Source organism: Notolepis coatsorum (genome assembly GCF_963971535.1).
Source record: "Notolepis coatsorum genome assembly, chromosome: 8".
NCBI classification, from domain to species: Eukaryota; Metazoa; Chordata; class Actinopteri; order Aulopiformes; family Paralepididae; genus Notolepis; species Notolepis coatsorum.
Window position 1 is genome coordinate 63,732,637 of NC_140172.1, and position 18,453 is coordinate 63,751,089.

The window sequence follows — 18,453 nt, forward strand, 5'->3', positions numbered from 1 at the left end:
GTGTACCAATGGTGGCACTCGTGCCTAAGGTTGCTGACCCCTGCTTTACAGCTTTGGGTAGGGCGTTCCACATCGATGTGGCATAATTGCGAACCGTGTTTAGTCCCTTGTTTGAGCCGAATCTGGGTTTAACATGATTTGTGGAGCTCCCTCTGGTGTTGTGATCGTGGTATTCACTGACCTTTGGGAAGTATTTTGACATGTACATGGGTACCTTAGTCGTATAGTGTATCTTGTTGACCAGGCCCATTGCAAGTTGCTGTACTCTGTCGTCTACTCTAAGCCATCCTAGGTTGTCAAAGTGGGCAGGGGTGAGGTGGGTTCTAGGAGTAAGGTCAAGCAGTAGTCTGACCAGTTTGTTTTGAGATCTGCCAGGTTATGACATTTATGCTTCTACCTAAAACTAGGTTATGTGAGTAGCTGGGATTGGTTCAGGTTCTGATATTGCTGTACAGGCCAAGATTTCACTGATCGCTTTAGTACTTAGACACATAGCACTATGTTGTATCCTCTCACCAGGCTCCAATGCAATGGGGCACATTTTCACATGATGTTGCTGTCAATGACGCATTATACAAAATGGTCATCAGTAGTGGCCACAGAAATAAACCCATATTCCATAATGGGACTTGAGTATACTGAATATTTGACCATACCAAATACCAAATATATTGCCAAAAGGAAAGGCCAATTTAAATTAGTATTAGCAACAGTAACAGTGTATTGCACTACTATTACTACTACTGTTAACTGTTAACTGTTACCCGTTATTGCACAAATGTATTGTTACCTGCTACCTGTTATTGCACAATTTTATTGCACAATTTTTTTTGTATTGGATTCTATTATATGTTGTACCAATTGCACATCGTTGCGGGCAAGACCACCCGCATTTCATTGTATATCCGTATGCCGTGACAAATAAAACTCTTGACTTGACTTGACTTGATCTCATATAAAAGGCCTTCTAGTAGGCCAGTTGACTAACTCACATAATTAGCATCATATAGCCACAATACTAACTAACAATGCTTTACTTTTTCTCTTTCCTTGGCATGTCTCCCAGGGGGCCCGGAATCACTACTTACTGGTCTGTTTAGTCCTATCTCATTCCTCATCTCTCCTGCTCCATCCCTCATCTGCTGACTGTGGTCATCCTGTCCTGGGTGTGTTTGGTCTCCTGCTCCACTCTTCTTCAGGCTCTGTGATCCTGCACCTTTTTAGGGTGGAGGATATCGGCAGCCATTGGACGTGGTTGGCTGCCTGAATTTAGCTTAAGTCTATTGCTCTTTTTGCCCAACAAAGTAACTGCAATTTTTTTGAGGACCAGCACCATGAAAGGACAAGACAATCTGAATGTGTGCACATAACCTCACCATGCTCACTGAGAACACCTGCACAATGAGGATTACAGTTGATCACAAATGATGTGCTTGTTTATGTGTTGTGCTTGTAGTAGTAGTGTTAGCTTGTGTGCTATTTGATTGTTATTATTTACACTGTTTCTAAACAACTCCTAACTGATCAGAAAAAGTTACTGGAATATGTTGTTTCTTTACACATATGTTGGATTATGTAATTGGTTTGTCTTTTTTATTGGTTTGTCATGACAAACCAATTACATAATCCAACATATGTGTAAAGAAACAACATATTCCAGTTAACGGTATATTTTTTTAATGATTCGTTACGGCGAAATCAATACTTCCATTTGTATAAATTGCATTAAGCGGACCTTAGTATTGCTGCCTGGCTGAGGGGCTTGTTGCGGCTCATGTGCATGCGCACGCTCGGCCAATCAGAGCAACGCGGAAGGGCTTGTTGCTTACCGAAAGTATTCACGCGGTTGGGGCTCCTTTTGCACAAATTACTGCATCAATACAGCTAAATATATACTTTTCCACGATATTCTAATTTATTGAGCTGCACCTGTACATCACTGTGCTCAGGAGGCAAAACGATGTCTAACATGCCTGCCATGTATCACAAACAGTACTGTATTTGCAAATCTGGTATGTCATAAATGTATAGATGTAGCAGTACTGTCTATCTGTATGTCATGTATCAAGTTTCAAGTTCAAGTTTCTTTAATAGTTGTCATACAGAAGTACAGAATACTTTTATACAAAATGCTTCTTTCTGTTACGCTCCAGAGACTGCTAGACTGCTATATGTCGGTAGCTTCTCCGATATATATATATATATTTTGTAATTGTGTTTAGTTTAAGGCACAATTAGGCGCCGGTGTGTAGAATATTAGAATTCATTTTGTCTAGAATAGTGTCTTATTTATGTTTGAACACTAGAGGGCTCACCGCCTCCATTATAGCCAGCTGGAAGTCATGAGATTACTTGAATGTAATTCAAGCATATATACCTTTAGGAGTTGAACATGAAGTAGTATTTTAACTTTGGGTGGAATAAAGTTTTAGAAACATTTGGGATGAATACACCTTTAAAGCTATTTGTGGGAATACACATACAAAAATAAAAACGAAAGAATGGAAAAACATGCAGAACTGATCGCTAATGCTGTCACGTCCCTGATGAAGATGAACAGGAGCACTTGGATTGGCAAGGTATTGTATTGGAGCGGACCCACGACAGGATGAAGGATGACAGGATGGGTCAAGCGCAGATGACATTTCAATGGCAACCCCCCCAAAGGAATGCGTGTGTGCTGCCCATCTCACATGTGTTACAAATAAAGACTTCATAGTCCCATTTCATTCATTTATTCATTCAAACTATTTGGGGTTATAAGCTTTAAAAGGATTTGGGGAAGACACCATAACACAATTAAGTATTAGAACCTTTAAAACCATTTGGGTGGAATACACCTTTAACTGTCCTGCTACTGTTGCATCACTGTGATGTACTGTCCTGCTAACCATTTGGGTGGAATACACCTTTAACTGTCCTGCGACTGTACACCTACTGTACTGATACTGTACACATACTGTACTGCTACTGTACTGCTACTGTACACACCTGCACATTGTGATGGGGCTGTCCTGCTAACCATTTGGGTGGAATACACCTTTAACTGTCCTGCGACTGTACACCTACTGTACTGCTACTGTACACCTACTGTACTGCTACTGTACACCTACTGATACTGTACACATACTGTACTGCTACTGTACACCTACTGTACTGCTACTGTACACACCTCCTGCACATTGTGATGGGGCTGTCCTGCTAACCATTTGGGTGGAATACACCTTTAACTGTCCTGCGACTGTACACCTACTGTACTGCTACTGTACACCTACTGCACTGCTACTGTACTGCTACTGTACACCTACTGATACTGTACACATACTGTACTGCTACTGTACACCTACTGTACTGCTACTGTACACACCTCCTGCACATTGTGATGGGGCTGTCCTGCTAACCATTTGGGTGGAATACACCTTTAACTGTCCTGCGACTGTACACCTACTGTACTGATACTGTACTGCTACTGTACACCTACTGTACTGCTACTGTACACATACTGTACTGCTACTGTACACCTACTGTACTGCTACTGTACACCTACTGTACTGCTACTGTACTGCTACTGTACACACCTCCTGCACATTGTGATGGGGCTGTCCTGCTAACCATGAATGAATGAATGAATGAAAACTTTATTTAACAGATTGCAGAATGGGTACAATACAGTACGGCTCAATACATACAATTGTTAAGGGGATGCAGACCTGAGAAAGACGTTTGTCTTGTTTCCATCAGGGTCCCCCATTTTCAATTCATATAGAATTTGGGTGGAATACACCTTTTTAACTGTCCTGCTACTGTTGCATCACTGATCCACTGTACTGCTACTGTATTAAAACCTTTAAAACAATTTGGGTGGAATACACCTTTAAAATCATTCGATTTGGGTTATAACCTTTAACACTATTTGGGTGGAATACACCTTTAACTGTCCTGCAGCCATTTTACCACTGTCCACTGTACTGTACAGTCCTGCTACATCACGGTCCTGCTAACCATTTGGGTGGAATACACCTTTAACTGTCCTGCTACTGTTGCATCACTGTGATCCACTGTACTGCTATTGTATTATAACCTTTAAAACAATTTGGGTGGAATACACCTTTAAATCATTCGATTTGGGTTATAACCTTTAACACTATTTGGGTGGAATACACCTTTAACTGTCCTGCAGCCATTTTACCACTGTCCACTGTACTGTACTGTACAGTCCTGCTACATCACTGTCCTGCTAACCATTTGGGTGGAATACACCTTTAACTGTCCTGCTACTGTTGCATCACTGTGATCCACTGTACTGCTATTGTATTATAACCTTTAAAACAATTTGGGTGGAATACACCTTTAAATCATTCGATTTGGGTTATAACCTTTAACACTATTTGGGTGGAATACACCTTTAACTGTCCTGCAGCCATTTTACCACTGTCCACTGTACTGTACAGTCCTGCTACATCACTGTCCTGCTAACCATTTCGGTGGAATACACCTTTAACTGTCCTGCTACTGTTGCATCACTGTGATCCACTGTACTGCTACTGTATTATAACCTTTAAAACAATTTGGGTGGAATACACCTTTAAATCATTCGATTTGGGTTATAACCTTTAACACTATTTGGGTGGAATACACCTTTAACTGTCCTGCAGCCATTTTACCACTGTCCACTGTACTGTACTGTACAGTCCTGCTACATCACTGTCCTGCTAACCATTTGGGTGGAATACACCTTTAACTGTCCTGCTACATCACTGTGATGTACTGTCCTGCTACATCACTGTAATGTACTGTCCTGCTACATCACTGTCCTGCTACATCACTGTGATGTACTGTCCTGCTACATCACTGTCCTGCTACATCACTGTGATGTACTGTCCTGCTACATCACTGTCCTGCTACATCACTGTCCTGCTACATCACTGTGATGTACTGTCCTGCTACATCACTGTCCTGCTACATCACTGTCCTGCTACATCAGCTACATCACTGTCCTGCTACATCACTGTGATGCTACATCACTGTCCTGCTACATCACTGTCCTGCTACATCACTGTGATGTACTGTCCTGCTACATCACTGTGATGTACTGTCCTGCTACATCACTGTCCTGCTACATCACTGTGATGTACTGTCCTGCTACATCACTGTGATGCTACATCACTGTCCTGCTACATCACTGTCCTGCTACATCACTGTCCTGCTACATCACTGTGATGTACTGTCCTGCTACATCACTGTGATGCTACATCACTGTCCTGCTACATCACTGTCCTGCTACATCACTGTCCTGCTACATCACTGTGATGTACTGTCCTGCTACATCACTGTCCTGCTACATCACTGTGATGTATTGTCCTGCTACATCACTGTCCTGCTACATCACTGTGATGTACTGTCCTGCTACATCACTGTCCTGCTACATCACTGTGATGTACTGTCCTGCTACATCACTGTCCTGCTACATCACTGTCCTGCTACATCACTGTGATGTACTGTCCTGCTACATCACTGTGATGCTACATCACTGTCCTGCTACATCACTGTCCTGCTACATCACTGTGATGTACTGTCCTGCTACATCACTGTCCTGCTACATCACTGTCCTGCTACATCACTGTCCTGCTACATCACTGTGATGTACTGTCCTGCTACATCACTGTGATGTACTGTCCTGCTACATCACTGTGATGTACTGTCCTGCTACATCACTGTCCTGCTACATCACTGTGATGTACTGTCCTGCTACATCACTGTGATGCTACATCACTGTCCTGCTACATCACTGTGATGTACTGTCCTGCTACATCACTGTGATGTACTGTCCTGCTACATCACTGTCCTGCTACATCACTGTGATGCTACATCACTGTCCTGCTACATCACTGTCCTGCTACATCACTGTGATCCACTGTCCTGCTACTGTTGCATCACTGTCCTGCACAGTACAGGACACAAAATGATTTAACTGCCTCTCGAAATGGGTGTATTCAACCAAGTTACCAGAGGGCAGACAGACATGTGGGAGGGAAATGGGTGTATTAAACCCAGGAGGGTATTGAAGACCACGACATATACAAATGTATGGTTCGTAGCTAATTGCTTAAATGCTGAAGGAGGGTACTCCATGTTTAAATACTGAAGGAGGGTGACTAATTGCTTAAATGCTGAAGGAGGGTACTCCATGTTTAAATACTGAAGGAGGGTGGCTACACTGCTTAAATGCAGGAGGAGGAATTGAAGGCCACGACATATACAAAGTATGGTTCGTAGCTAATTGCTTAAATGCTGAAGGAGGGTACTCCATGTTTAAATACTGAAGGAGGGTGACTAATTGCTTAAATGCTGAAGGAGGGTACTCCATGTTTAAATACTGAAGGAGGGTGGCTACACTGCTTAAATGCAGGAGGATGATACTCTAGGTTTAAATACGGGAGGAATAGAATCCAGGTTTAAATACCTGATTGGAGTTCATGTCTAAATACTGAAATGGATCCTATGTTTAATTCCATGTTTAAGTACAGAGGTGGATGACTTACCATGTTTAAATGGATCCTATGTTTAATTCCATGTTTAAGTACAGAGGTGGATGATTTACCATGTTTAAATACAGAAATGCATCCCATGTTTAAATACAAAGGTGGATGACTTATCATGTTCTCAATGATTTAACTATGTGGAAAAGATCCTGAAACGTTTTGACATGCAAGAATGTAGATCAAGGGAAACACCATGTGATCAAAAACTAGACTATCAGGAGGATGCTCAGAAACTGACAGATGTAAAAATTTACAGAGAAGCTGTGGGTAGCCTCATTTATTTAACAACATGTACCTGCCCTGACCTATGTTTTGTAGTGAGTAAACTGTCACAGCATTTTGCTGACCCCACAGAGGAGCATTGGATTATAGCAAAACATGTCTTTCGTTATCTTAAAGGTACAGTAGATAAACAACTGTGTTTCAGAAAGAGCAGCGAGGGTCTAGGACTTAAAGCCCACAGTGATGCAGACTGGGCAGCTGACACCACAGATAGAAGGAGTACCACCGGATATTGTGTGAGTTTGAACACAGTCAGCTCACTGATTTCGTGGAAAACAAAGAAGCAGCCCACAGTAGCACTATCAACTTGTGAAGCCGAATATATGGCTCTAGCTATGACCATACAGGAGTATATTTATCCAGAACAACTGCTTGAAGTGATGGAGATAAGATTATGAGTATATTGCTTAATATGTAGTAGGTAATTGGAATGTATCCTCTATACCGAATATGGTGTTTTTGAAGATGAGGGGCGTTTTGTCAACATCATTTAAAAATGATGGACACTGTGTATATATGAAGACTGTTGTTTATGAGGGCAACCAGGGAACCATTGTGATTGCTAGGAACCCAGTGTGTCCACATAGATGTAAACATGTCGATATAGAAAATATCATCTCATCAGATCTGTCATCAGAGAAGAAAGAATGACACTGGTTTATTGTCCAACGGACGACAGGGTAGCAGACACTATGAGGAAACCTGTTCCAAATTGAAATTGAAGGGATTTGCAAAGGTCATGTTGTGTAAATATTGACTGCCATACTCTGTTGATGTTTTGGATTATATTATTTCCTTTGTAAAATGTTTTTCGGAGAAGTTATCCAGTATGCTAATACAACCCTAAGTGGGAGTGTTGAAGTCAGAGGTTCTTGTTAGTAACTGTCTAACTGCATATATAACTGTTTCCACAAGAGGGCGCTCTAGGCGGAGCCACTCAAGAACACCACCAGGTGGCGAGTATAAATAGAGATGTCTCCTCCTACTCTACCTCTTTCCCCCCAGCCTCTCAGTGAGAGGAGAACTCTAGAACTGCTGCTCATACCATGTGAATAAATAAACCACGCCAGTTAAAGGCTAAAGATAGAAACCATGCCTCTTGACCACATTATTGTCGCCCTATAGCCGGATTCTGTCAACATACAGTACAACATTTTGCCATCCGGACACATGAAATATGAAATATGGAATATAGAATATATATAATATCAGGCCTATGACCTTATTATGGCCAAGTCATACGTCTATGGATCGGCACAGATTCCCTCTTTCCAATGGCATAGTTAAATCTGGATTTAGTACCACCAGGAGCCGGATAGAGGGCATCAAAGACCGTGAATGAAATCTACTGTAAGTACAGTTACTTTTGTATAATGGCGATAGCTGCGTCAAAAATCACCGGATTGAGACATATTCCAGTCAATGCTTGTAAGAAGAATTATTTTGTCGTCGGCTGGTGTGAGCTGGGTAGTGTAGTTTTATCAAATTTAGACGTACATCGAAAGCCCTGGGTCTCCTCTTTCTCTGGACTACAACAATTTCACGAGTGCTTTCTGTTCTGCTTTCTATCGTCTAAATCAGTGGTTCCCAAAGTCGGGGTCGCGACCCAAAGGTGGGCCGCGAGCAGCCACGGGTGGGCCGCGAGATGATTAAAAAAAAAAAAAAAAAAAAATATATATATATATATATTTTTTTATTTTTTATTTTTTTATTTTTATTTTTTTTGTCAGGCCACTGAACTTAGAAGCAGGCCAGGACAGTGTTTCTAGTTGTATTCTAAAATGTGACTATATGGTTTTATATTAACTTAATAAATAAACAAAAACTAAAAATCTACTTATTTCAACGAACATTTCAAACTAAATAACAGATTATGCACATAAAACGCTGAAAACAACCGAAGCAACAATAGTATTTTAATGAGGCTATTATTATTATCATTATTATTTTGCAACAAGTTAGCCCTCTCATAAATAGCACATATAAATGAATAACTAACTTGAACTAACTTAATAGGATTGAAGTGATATTTGGCTTAAAAAATCGGTCGCCTGGCAAAAAAAAAGAAAAAAAAAAGCCCGACGATGTGCATTGGGCCGCGGCTCTCTGACGCCTTATTTTCTGGGCCCTGGCCTGAAAAGTTTGGGAACCCCTGGTCTAAATCAGTGGTTCTCAACTGGTCTAGCCTCGGGACCCAACATTTCCTTAGTCATTAAGTCGCGACCCAAATTTATTATTTAAAAATATATATATATATTTGCAGTAATACACTTTCAAAATCTTTCATGCACTGTTAAAAACATGAAATAAACACAAAAAAGTGCAACAAAAGTGGAACTACGGCTAAAACCCCAATGAAATAAAATAATAATAAATAATATATGCTTCTTAGCAGATTTCTTAGCTTAACATAACAGACCTAAGTTTGGGGGAACTAATGGGATAACGGGGGTTGCAACAAAAGTGCAACTAGGGCTAAAACCCCAATGAAATAAAATAATAATAATAATAATAAATAATTATGCTTCTTAGCAGACTTCTTAGCTTAACATAACAGACCTACAGTAAGTTTGGGGGAACTAATGGGATAACTGGGTTTGCAACAAAAGTGCAACTAGGGCAATAAAATAATAATAAGTAAGGGATAATGTATAGCTTACGAGGTCATTGTCGCAAAATAATTGACCGACACAGAGTTTAGAACACAGAGGCGCCTCGCCGAGGTGTTTTAAACGTCAGTGAAGGTCAATTATTTTGCGACAATGACCGAGTATAGCTATACATTATCCTGCTTATTACATGGCTAACTTACTAACAATATACCTAATTCATTTTACACCATCGACAAGACGCGATCAAATGCAGACGCAGTTGTTCTGTGGCTCTGTCAGCCCAAATAAAGTGATTATTATTATCGCCGGCAGCCGGCAGGTGTGTCTGATTGCACTGATCCAGTGTGTGTCAGTGGGCTTGATTGCTCCAGCTGCGAAAAACAATAATCACCGGTGGTTATCGAAAAATAATTCACCGCTGTCAGGGGCTATTGACCAATCACAATCAAGCATTTCGGCGAATGTTAAAACGCCATCTGTAATAATAATAAATAATATATCCTTCTTAGCAGACTTCTTAGCTTAACATTCCAGGGAACTATTGGGATAACTGGGGATGTTGTTTGCTCCTGACAAGAGTCTCAAAGTCTGGGGTGATGGTAGACAAAGCAACTCTGAGGTCATGCTCAATGTCCAATATGTTCCTCTGCTTTGTCTTCAGCTGGACCAGAGCTGAGAAGCCACTTTCACGAAGATAGGTAGTGCAAAAAATAAATGATAAAAAAATAAATAATAGAATATATATTTTTTTTACACACTCAAAATGGCCCTGCGACCGATTTCCGACAAAGCCAATTGCTGCTCATGTGTAGACTATTCAAACATGTACTGTGGTTGTTTTTTGAGAGATTGTCTCTGCCAATGGCTGCCCAGTAGCTTCACACCTACTCAAACTGAAAGCTAGTGGTATACCGGTGCACCATCCAACATTACTGTCTGTCAAGACTCTGGCAGGCTCCATTTTTAAGCTAGCAATATCATATAAAACTGTGAAGCTATGTCATGCTAGCGGGGAAAGGGGCTAAATATTGCTCCAAATTTAAAGGTGCTATAGATAACATTCAGCCATTAGAGCACCAGCATGTCATTTATCCAACCAGGTGCATTCCACGTGGGGAAATGGGAAGTAGGGAGGGGTCAACAACAATATAAATTTTGGACAAACATTTTTGTAAATGATAAATTAAGTAATCAATATTTTTGGGGGGGGGGGGGGGTCAATACTTTTATTCCGCACCTTTCTAAAAGCTCTGTGGATGTATTATTTAAAAAAATAAATATGAGTCTACATAAAATGTTATCTATACTATAGCACCTTTAAACTAGCTATTGACTGGAGAAATTGGCATGGCCATTTTCAAAGGGGTCTCTTGACCTTTCACCTCAAGGTATGGCAATGGGCTCAATGGAACCACAAGTCATTCACCTCTACAGCTGTGGCCATGTGTCAAATTTCAGGAAATTATTTAAATTGTTCCTGGGCTTTACTTTTTACTCACCCGCTCTTGGCGAAGTTGGTCCAGTACGTCATGACCACGGCACTGAGCATGATGTCGTTCCTGGAGAAGTTACAGGGGAACAGGTCGGTGGGGCCCACCATGGGGACCCCGAACACGTAGGGCATCTCGTCTCCGTGGGCCGAGTCCGACCACACAGGCTTCATCAGGCTCTGGCAGTGGTGGTAGAAGGCGTAGAAGAAGGTGGGCGAGCCGTAGCGGGCGTGGAGGTCGGCCGTCACCACCGATGGCCCAACCCACTGGTGGTCGGTGAACAGTGCCACCAGGGTCTTCCTCCTGGTCTCCGGGTTGTCCTTGTCGGCCCAGTCCGTGTACATGAACTTGATGGTCTCCCTCAGCGTGTCCTTGCCCTCCGGATAGCCGTACAATCGGTCCACAAAATCCGATACAGCGAAGTCAAAGTCGCTGCCGGACACGCCGTCCTCCAGGTCCACCATGTTCTCCACGAAGCGCAGCCCCTCCCCCTGATTGACGCCCAGCATGATGTCATAATTGAGGAACTCGCCCTGCTCCATCAGGATTTCCGGGTCGTCCGGGATGACGTCTCCATCGATGACGGGTCCGAAGGCCACGTGGTAGCGGGCGGGCTGGATGTCCTGCTCCACCAGCTCCTTGGCGCTCTTCTTCTGCAGGCAGGAGACCATGTCCATGGTGTCCAGGACGTTGCAGCCCACCTTCTCGGCCAGCATGCGGGTGTATTTGACGGGCTGGTAGTTGACGGCCCAGCTGGACAGGGCCGAGCCACTCTGGATGATGGCTCTGTGGAACAGGCCTGGAGGAGGAACAGAGAGGAGAGCTTGAATCCTGGTTCAAGGGGATGAGAGCTATGACATACACTATGTCTCAACACACATACACTATGTCTCAACACACATACACTATGTCTCAACACACATACACTATGTCTCAACACACATACACTATGTCTCAACACACATACAAAATGTCTCAACACATACACACTATGTCTCAACACATATACACTATGTCTCAACACACATACACAATGTCTCAACACATACACTATGTCTCAACACACATACACAATGTCTCAACACATAATACACAATGTCTCAACACACATACACTATGTCTCAACACACATACACAATGTCTCAACACATAATACACAATGTCTCAACACACATACACAATGTCTCAACACATATACACAATGTCTCAACACACATACACTATGTCTCAACACATATACACTATGTCTCAACACACATACACAATGTCTCAACACATAATACACAATGTCTCAACACACATACACAATGTCTCAACACATATACACTATGTCTCAACACATATACACAATGTCTCAACACACATACACAATGTCTCAACACACATACACAATGTCTCAACACATATACACTATGTCTCAACACACATACACAATGTCTCAACACATACTATGTCTCAACACACATACACTATGTCTCAACACACACTATGTCTCAACACACACTATGTCACTCTCAACACACATACACAATGTCTCAACACACACTATGTCTCAACACACATACACTATGTCTCAACACACATACTATGTCTCAACACACACTATGTCTCAACACACATACACTATGTCTCAACACACATACTATGTCTCAACACACATACACAATGTCTCAACACACATACACAATGTCTCAACACATACTATGTCTCAACACACATACACAATGTCTCAACACACACTATGTCTCAACACACATACACAATGTCTCAACACACATACACTATGTCTCAACACACATACACTATGTCTCAACACACATACACTATGTCTCAACACACATACACTATGTCTCAACACACATACACAATGTCTCAACACACACTATGTCTCAACACACACACTATGTCTCAACACACATACTATGTCTCAACACACATACACAATGTCTCAACACACATACACTATGTCTCAACACACACACTATGTCTCAACACACATACACTATGTCTCAACACACATACACTATGTCTCAACACACATACACTATGTCTCAACACACATACACTATGTCTCAACACACATACACTATGTCTCAACACACATACACTATGTCTCAACACACATACATTATGTCTCAACACACATACTATGTCTCAACACATACTATGTCTCAACACACACTATGTCTCAACACACACACAATGTCTCAACACACATACACTATGTCTCAACACACATACACTATGTCTCAACACACATACACTATGTCTCAACACACATACTATGTCTCAACACATACTATGTCTCAACACACACTATGTCTCAACACACACACAATGTCTCAACACACATACACTATGTCTCAACACACATACACTATGTCTCAACACACATACACTATGTCTCAACACACATACACTATGTCTCAACACACACACTATGTCTCAACACATACTATGACTTCTGGTTCCGCTCTCATTCGCTCATGTTGGCCCGCCCCCCCCAAGTCGCTCACCGCTCACCTTCATTTACGAATAAAGCGCTCCCCGCTCCACAGCTCGCTCAGCAGATTTTTTTTTTTGGAGCATGATGTAAATTAGCTTGATTTGACCAAACTACAACAGTCTACACCCCCTGGGCCCCTTAACAATTGTTTGTATTGAGCCGTATTGTAATTGTACCCATTCTGCAATGTTAAATAATGTTTATCCATTCAACTAGCTCTACTAAGCCATGGTAGCTAGCCTAGCCGCAATGCTATGGTCGATCCCATACACGTTAGCATGTAAGCTAACAACAACAGCGTTAACCTTAAAGATGGTGGATTATACTTTGGTCTTAGCAGGATGTGAGTGACGGTTCACCCTTCTCATTGGTTGAAAATGGCCTTCAAGTTTGTACATCGCCACCTGTTGCTTTGGCATTGTACTACATGTATATTACATCAGTTTCTGTGTGATCGTGTGCACTGAGCGGCCCGGAGCGGATTGGAGTGGAGGAGAGCTCTCGCTCCGGAAGTCGCGCCGATCCATTTTAAAACCCACTCCGTCGCTCACTTCAAAACCACCCGCTCCACTCCCCGCGCCGCACTGCTCACATGCTCTGACACACATACACTATGTCTCAACACACATTCACTATGTCTCAACACATACACAATGTCTCAACACACATACACTATGTCTCAACACATATACTATGTCTCAACACACATACACTATGTCTCAACACATATACTATGTCTCAACACACATACACTATGTCTCAACACACATACACTATGTCTCAACACATACTGTATACTATGTCTCAACACACATTCACTATGTCTTGATATACTATGTATATACGTTTGAGACGACTGTCGGGCGACCAAGTCAGTGTTTGTTTGTATTATTATTTACTTTTGAACTCTGTTTTATTCTTTCTTGTTTTTTATTTTTTTATTTTCTTTTCTTCTGTTTAATGTTGTTATCTGTTCTATGTGGACAATGACAATACAATAATGTATATATGCAGACATATACTTATAATTTCTATGTCCTCAAAAAAGTATAATAAATAAAAAAGTGAAAAAAAAAAACATACACAATGTCTCAACACACATACACTATGTCTCAACACATATACTATGTCTCAACACACATACACTATGTCTCAACACATATACTATGTCTCAACACACATACACTATGCCTCAACACACACTATGTCTCAACACATACACTATGTCTCAACACATATACTATGTCTCAACACACATACACTATGTCTCAACACATACACTATGCCTCAACACACATACACTATGCCTCAACACACATACACTATGCCTCAACACACATACACTATGCCTCAACACACATACACTATGTCTCAACACATTCACTATGTCTCAACACATACTATGTCTCAACACACATACACTATGTCTCAACACACATACACTATGTCTCAACACACATTTACTATGTCTCAACACACATACACTATGTCTCAACACACATACACTATGTCTCAACACACATACACAATGTCTCAACACATTCACTATGTCTCAACACATACTATGTCTCAACACACATACACTATGTCTCAACACACATACACTATGTCTCAACACACATACACTATGTCTCAACACACATTTACTATGTCTCAACACACATACACTATGTCTCAACACACATACACAATGTCTCAACACATTCACTATGTCTCAACACATACTATGTCTCAACACACATACACTATGTCTCAACACACATACACTATGTCTCAACACACATTTACTATGTCTCAACACACATACACAATGTCTCAACACATACTATGTCTCAACACACATACACTATGTCTCAACACACACTATGTCTCAACACATATACACTATGTCTCAACACACATACACTATGCCTCAACACACATACACTATGCCTCAACACACACTATGTCTCAACACACATACACTATGCCTCAACACACATATACTATGTCTCAAGTAACACTATGTCTCAACACATACTATGTCTCAACACACATACATTATGTCTCAACACATACTATGGCTCAACACACATACATTATGCCTCAACACACATACATTATGTCTCAACACACATACATTATGTCTCAACACATACTATGTCTCAACATGCATGAGGTGAGGCGGACCTTTAAAAAAGTGAATATCAGGAAGGCAGCAGGTCCAGACGGCATCCCCGGCCGCGTCCTAAAAGTCTGTGCCGACCAACTGGCCCCAGTATTCACTGACATATTTAACCTGTCCTTAGAACAGGCTGTCATCCCCACCTGCCTGAAGAAGTCCACTATTATCCCTGGACCCAAAAAATCCAAGCCTGCTTGCCTCAACGACTACCGCCCTGTAGCTCTCACCTCCATAGCCATGAAGTGCTTTGAGAAGCTAGTAAAGGGCTACATCTGCTCCTCCCTCCCCATCAACATGGACCCCCTGCAATTTGCATACCGCCCCAACAGGTCCACGGAGGACGCCATATCCCATGTGCTGCACACAGCAGCATCACACCTGGACAAGAGGCAGGGGAACTATGTGAGAATGCTATTCATCGACTACAGCTCGGCATTCAATACCATAGTCCCCTCCATACTCATAGCCAAGCTCAGGGACCTGGGCTTGGGCTATGACCTCTGCCAGTGGGTCTTGGACTTCCTGACTGGCAGACCCCAGGTGGTGAGAGCAGGCAACTGCACCTCCTCATCCATCACCCTCAACATAGGGGCCCCCCAGGGCTGTGTTCTGAGTCCCCTCCTCTACTCCCTGTACACACACGACTGTGTGGCTCAGCGGAGTAGCAATACAATCGTCAAATTTGCTGACGACACAGTGGTGGTGGGCCTGATCTCTGCCAACGACGAGAGGGCCTACCTGGAAGAGGTCAAGGTCCTGGCGGGATGGTGCCAGGAAAACAGCCTCTCCCTGAACGTCAGCAAAACAAAGGAGATGATTGTGGACTTCAGGAGGTCGGGGGTCAAGGACTACAGCCCCCTCAGCATCGACGGGGCACCGGTTGAGAGAGTCAACAGCTTTAAGTACCTCGGAGCCTACATATCCGAGGACTTGACATGGACCACACACATTAACAGTGTTGTGAAGAAGGCACGACAACGCCTCTACTTCCTCAGGCGCCTAAGGAAGTTCCAAGTCAGCCAGAAGATCCTTAAGAACTTCTACTCATGTACAATAGAGAGCATCTTGACCGGCAACATCACCTCCTGGTTTGGGAATAGCACTGCACAAGACCAAAGCAGACTACAAAGAGTGACACGTTCAGCCGAACGCACAATTGGAGGGGGGCTCCCCACCCTCCAGAACATTTACTACAAGCGTTGCAAGGGCAAGGCTAAGAGAATCATTAAAGACTCCAGTCACCCGAACAACTGCCTCTTTGAACTGCTGCGGTCAGGCAAGCGATACAGGAGTCTCAAGGCGAGCACAGAAAGACTCAGAAGAAGCTTCTATCCCCAGGCCATCAGGCTGCTAAACGAACAATGAATGAACACTACACAACAACAACCACCAAACGCACATAGCACACACATCCACACGCACACACTCACTTTAAACAAACACACTGTAGCACCCACCCCACACACTTATAGCACACACCCACTTTAAACAAACACACTGTAGCACCCACTCCCCACACTTTATATTTATGGATGAAGGATGGCACTACAACTCGTACACCTTACTGTAAATTGTACCTAAAATTGTACCTCATCCCATTTCTGCTTTGCACTAAATAGTACTGTACATTAGTACACTGCATAGTATTGTGTATTGTATATTATATGGTAACTCAGAACATTGTACATATGTCTATACCGAACACTGTGACCTCATTTTCTTCTTCTAAATTCATGCTATATTATGTTATTATGTTATTTGATACTATCTTGTCTAGCACAGTCTCTGGAGCGTAACAGTAAGAAGCATTTTGTATGAAAGTATTCTGTACTTCTGTATGACAACTATTAAAGAACTTGAACTTGAACTCAACACACATACATTATGCCTCAACACACATACACTATGTCTCAACACACATACATTATGCCTCAACACACATACACTATGTCTCAACACATACACTATGTGTCAACACATACATTATGTCTCAACACATACACTATGTCTCAACACATATACTATGTCTCAACACATCAGCACTCAGACTGGGGTACCACAAGGTTGTGTCCTCACGCCTCTGCTGTTCATATTGTACATTAATTACTTAATTAGTCAGCAGGACTATTGCAAAAAGATAAAATTTGAGGATGATGTGGCCCTGACCGGCCTTCTTACCGACGATGAGACCAGTTATAGAGCTGTGATTGACCACTTTTTTAACTGGTGCTCTAAAAACTCCTTTAAATACACAAAAGACCAAAGAAATGTTTCTCTGCCCCCCGTGACCATGAACAACGTGCCCATTGAAATAGTACAGAAGTACAAATACCTGGGCACTATTATTGACAGTAATCTCACATGAAACACTAACACCAATGCCATATCTGCAAAGGCTCAACAACGTCTGTACTTCTTGAGGAAACTTACAAGTGGATAGAACTCTGCAGATCTCTTCTATAAGACCTGCATCCAGAGTGTGCTGACTTTATGTATTCAGTGCTGGGGGGGGGGGAGCAATAAGTGTACAGAATAATAATAGATTAGATAGGATGGTCAAATTAGGAGGTAAGACAACTGGTGAAGCAATGTGCAGTATTACAAACATGTCAGACCAGTACACCATGAATTGGCAGAAAAGATCATAGCCGATCAACTGCACCCACTATGGTCTGAGTATGCACTCTTACCCTCAGGGAGGAGGTACTGCATGCCTATAGGACTAGAACCAAACGGTGCATTACGTCCTTTGTCCCACGCAACATTCAGCTGCTTTACAAGTTTTAATTATTTGGTATTTTTTAGCACTTGCACCATGGTGCCGTTGAGGGTCATGCAGTGTCATGCTTTTTATGAT

General features: G+C 42.1%; 1 protein-coding gene across 1 annotated transcript in view; it reads right to left on the reverse strand.

Moving 5' to 3' along the window:
* LOC311233708 (neuroligin-3-like) overlaps positions 1–18,453 on the reverse strand; it is a gene marked incomplete at its 3' end in the record, with an annotated part of 94,049 nt that overhangs the window by 10,191 nt on the left and 65,405 nt on the right. Inside the window, exon 4 of the mRNA XM_084320704.1 lies at positions 10,936–11,725. Coding sequence (XP_084176830.1) covers positions 10,936–11,725 — 790 coding nt within the window. The remainder of the gene's footprint in view (positions 1–10,935; positions 11,726–18,453) is intronic.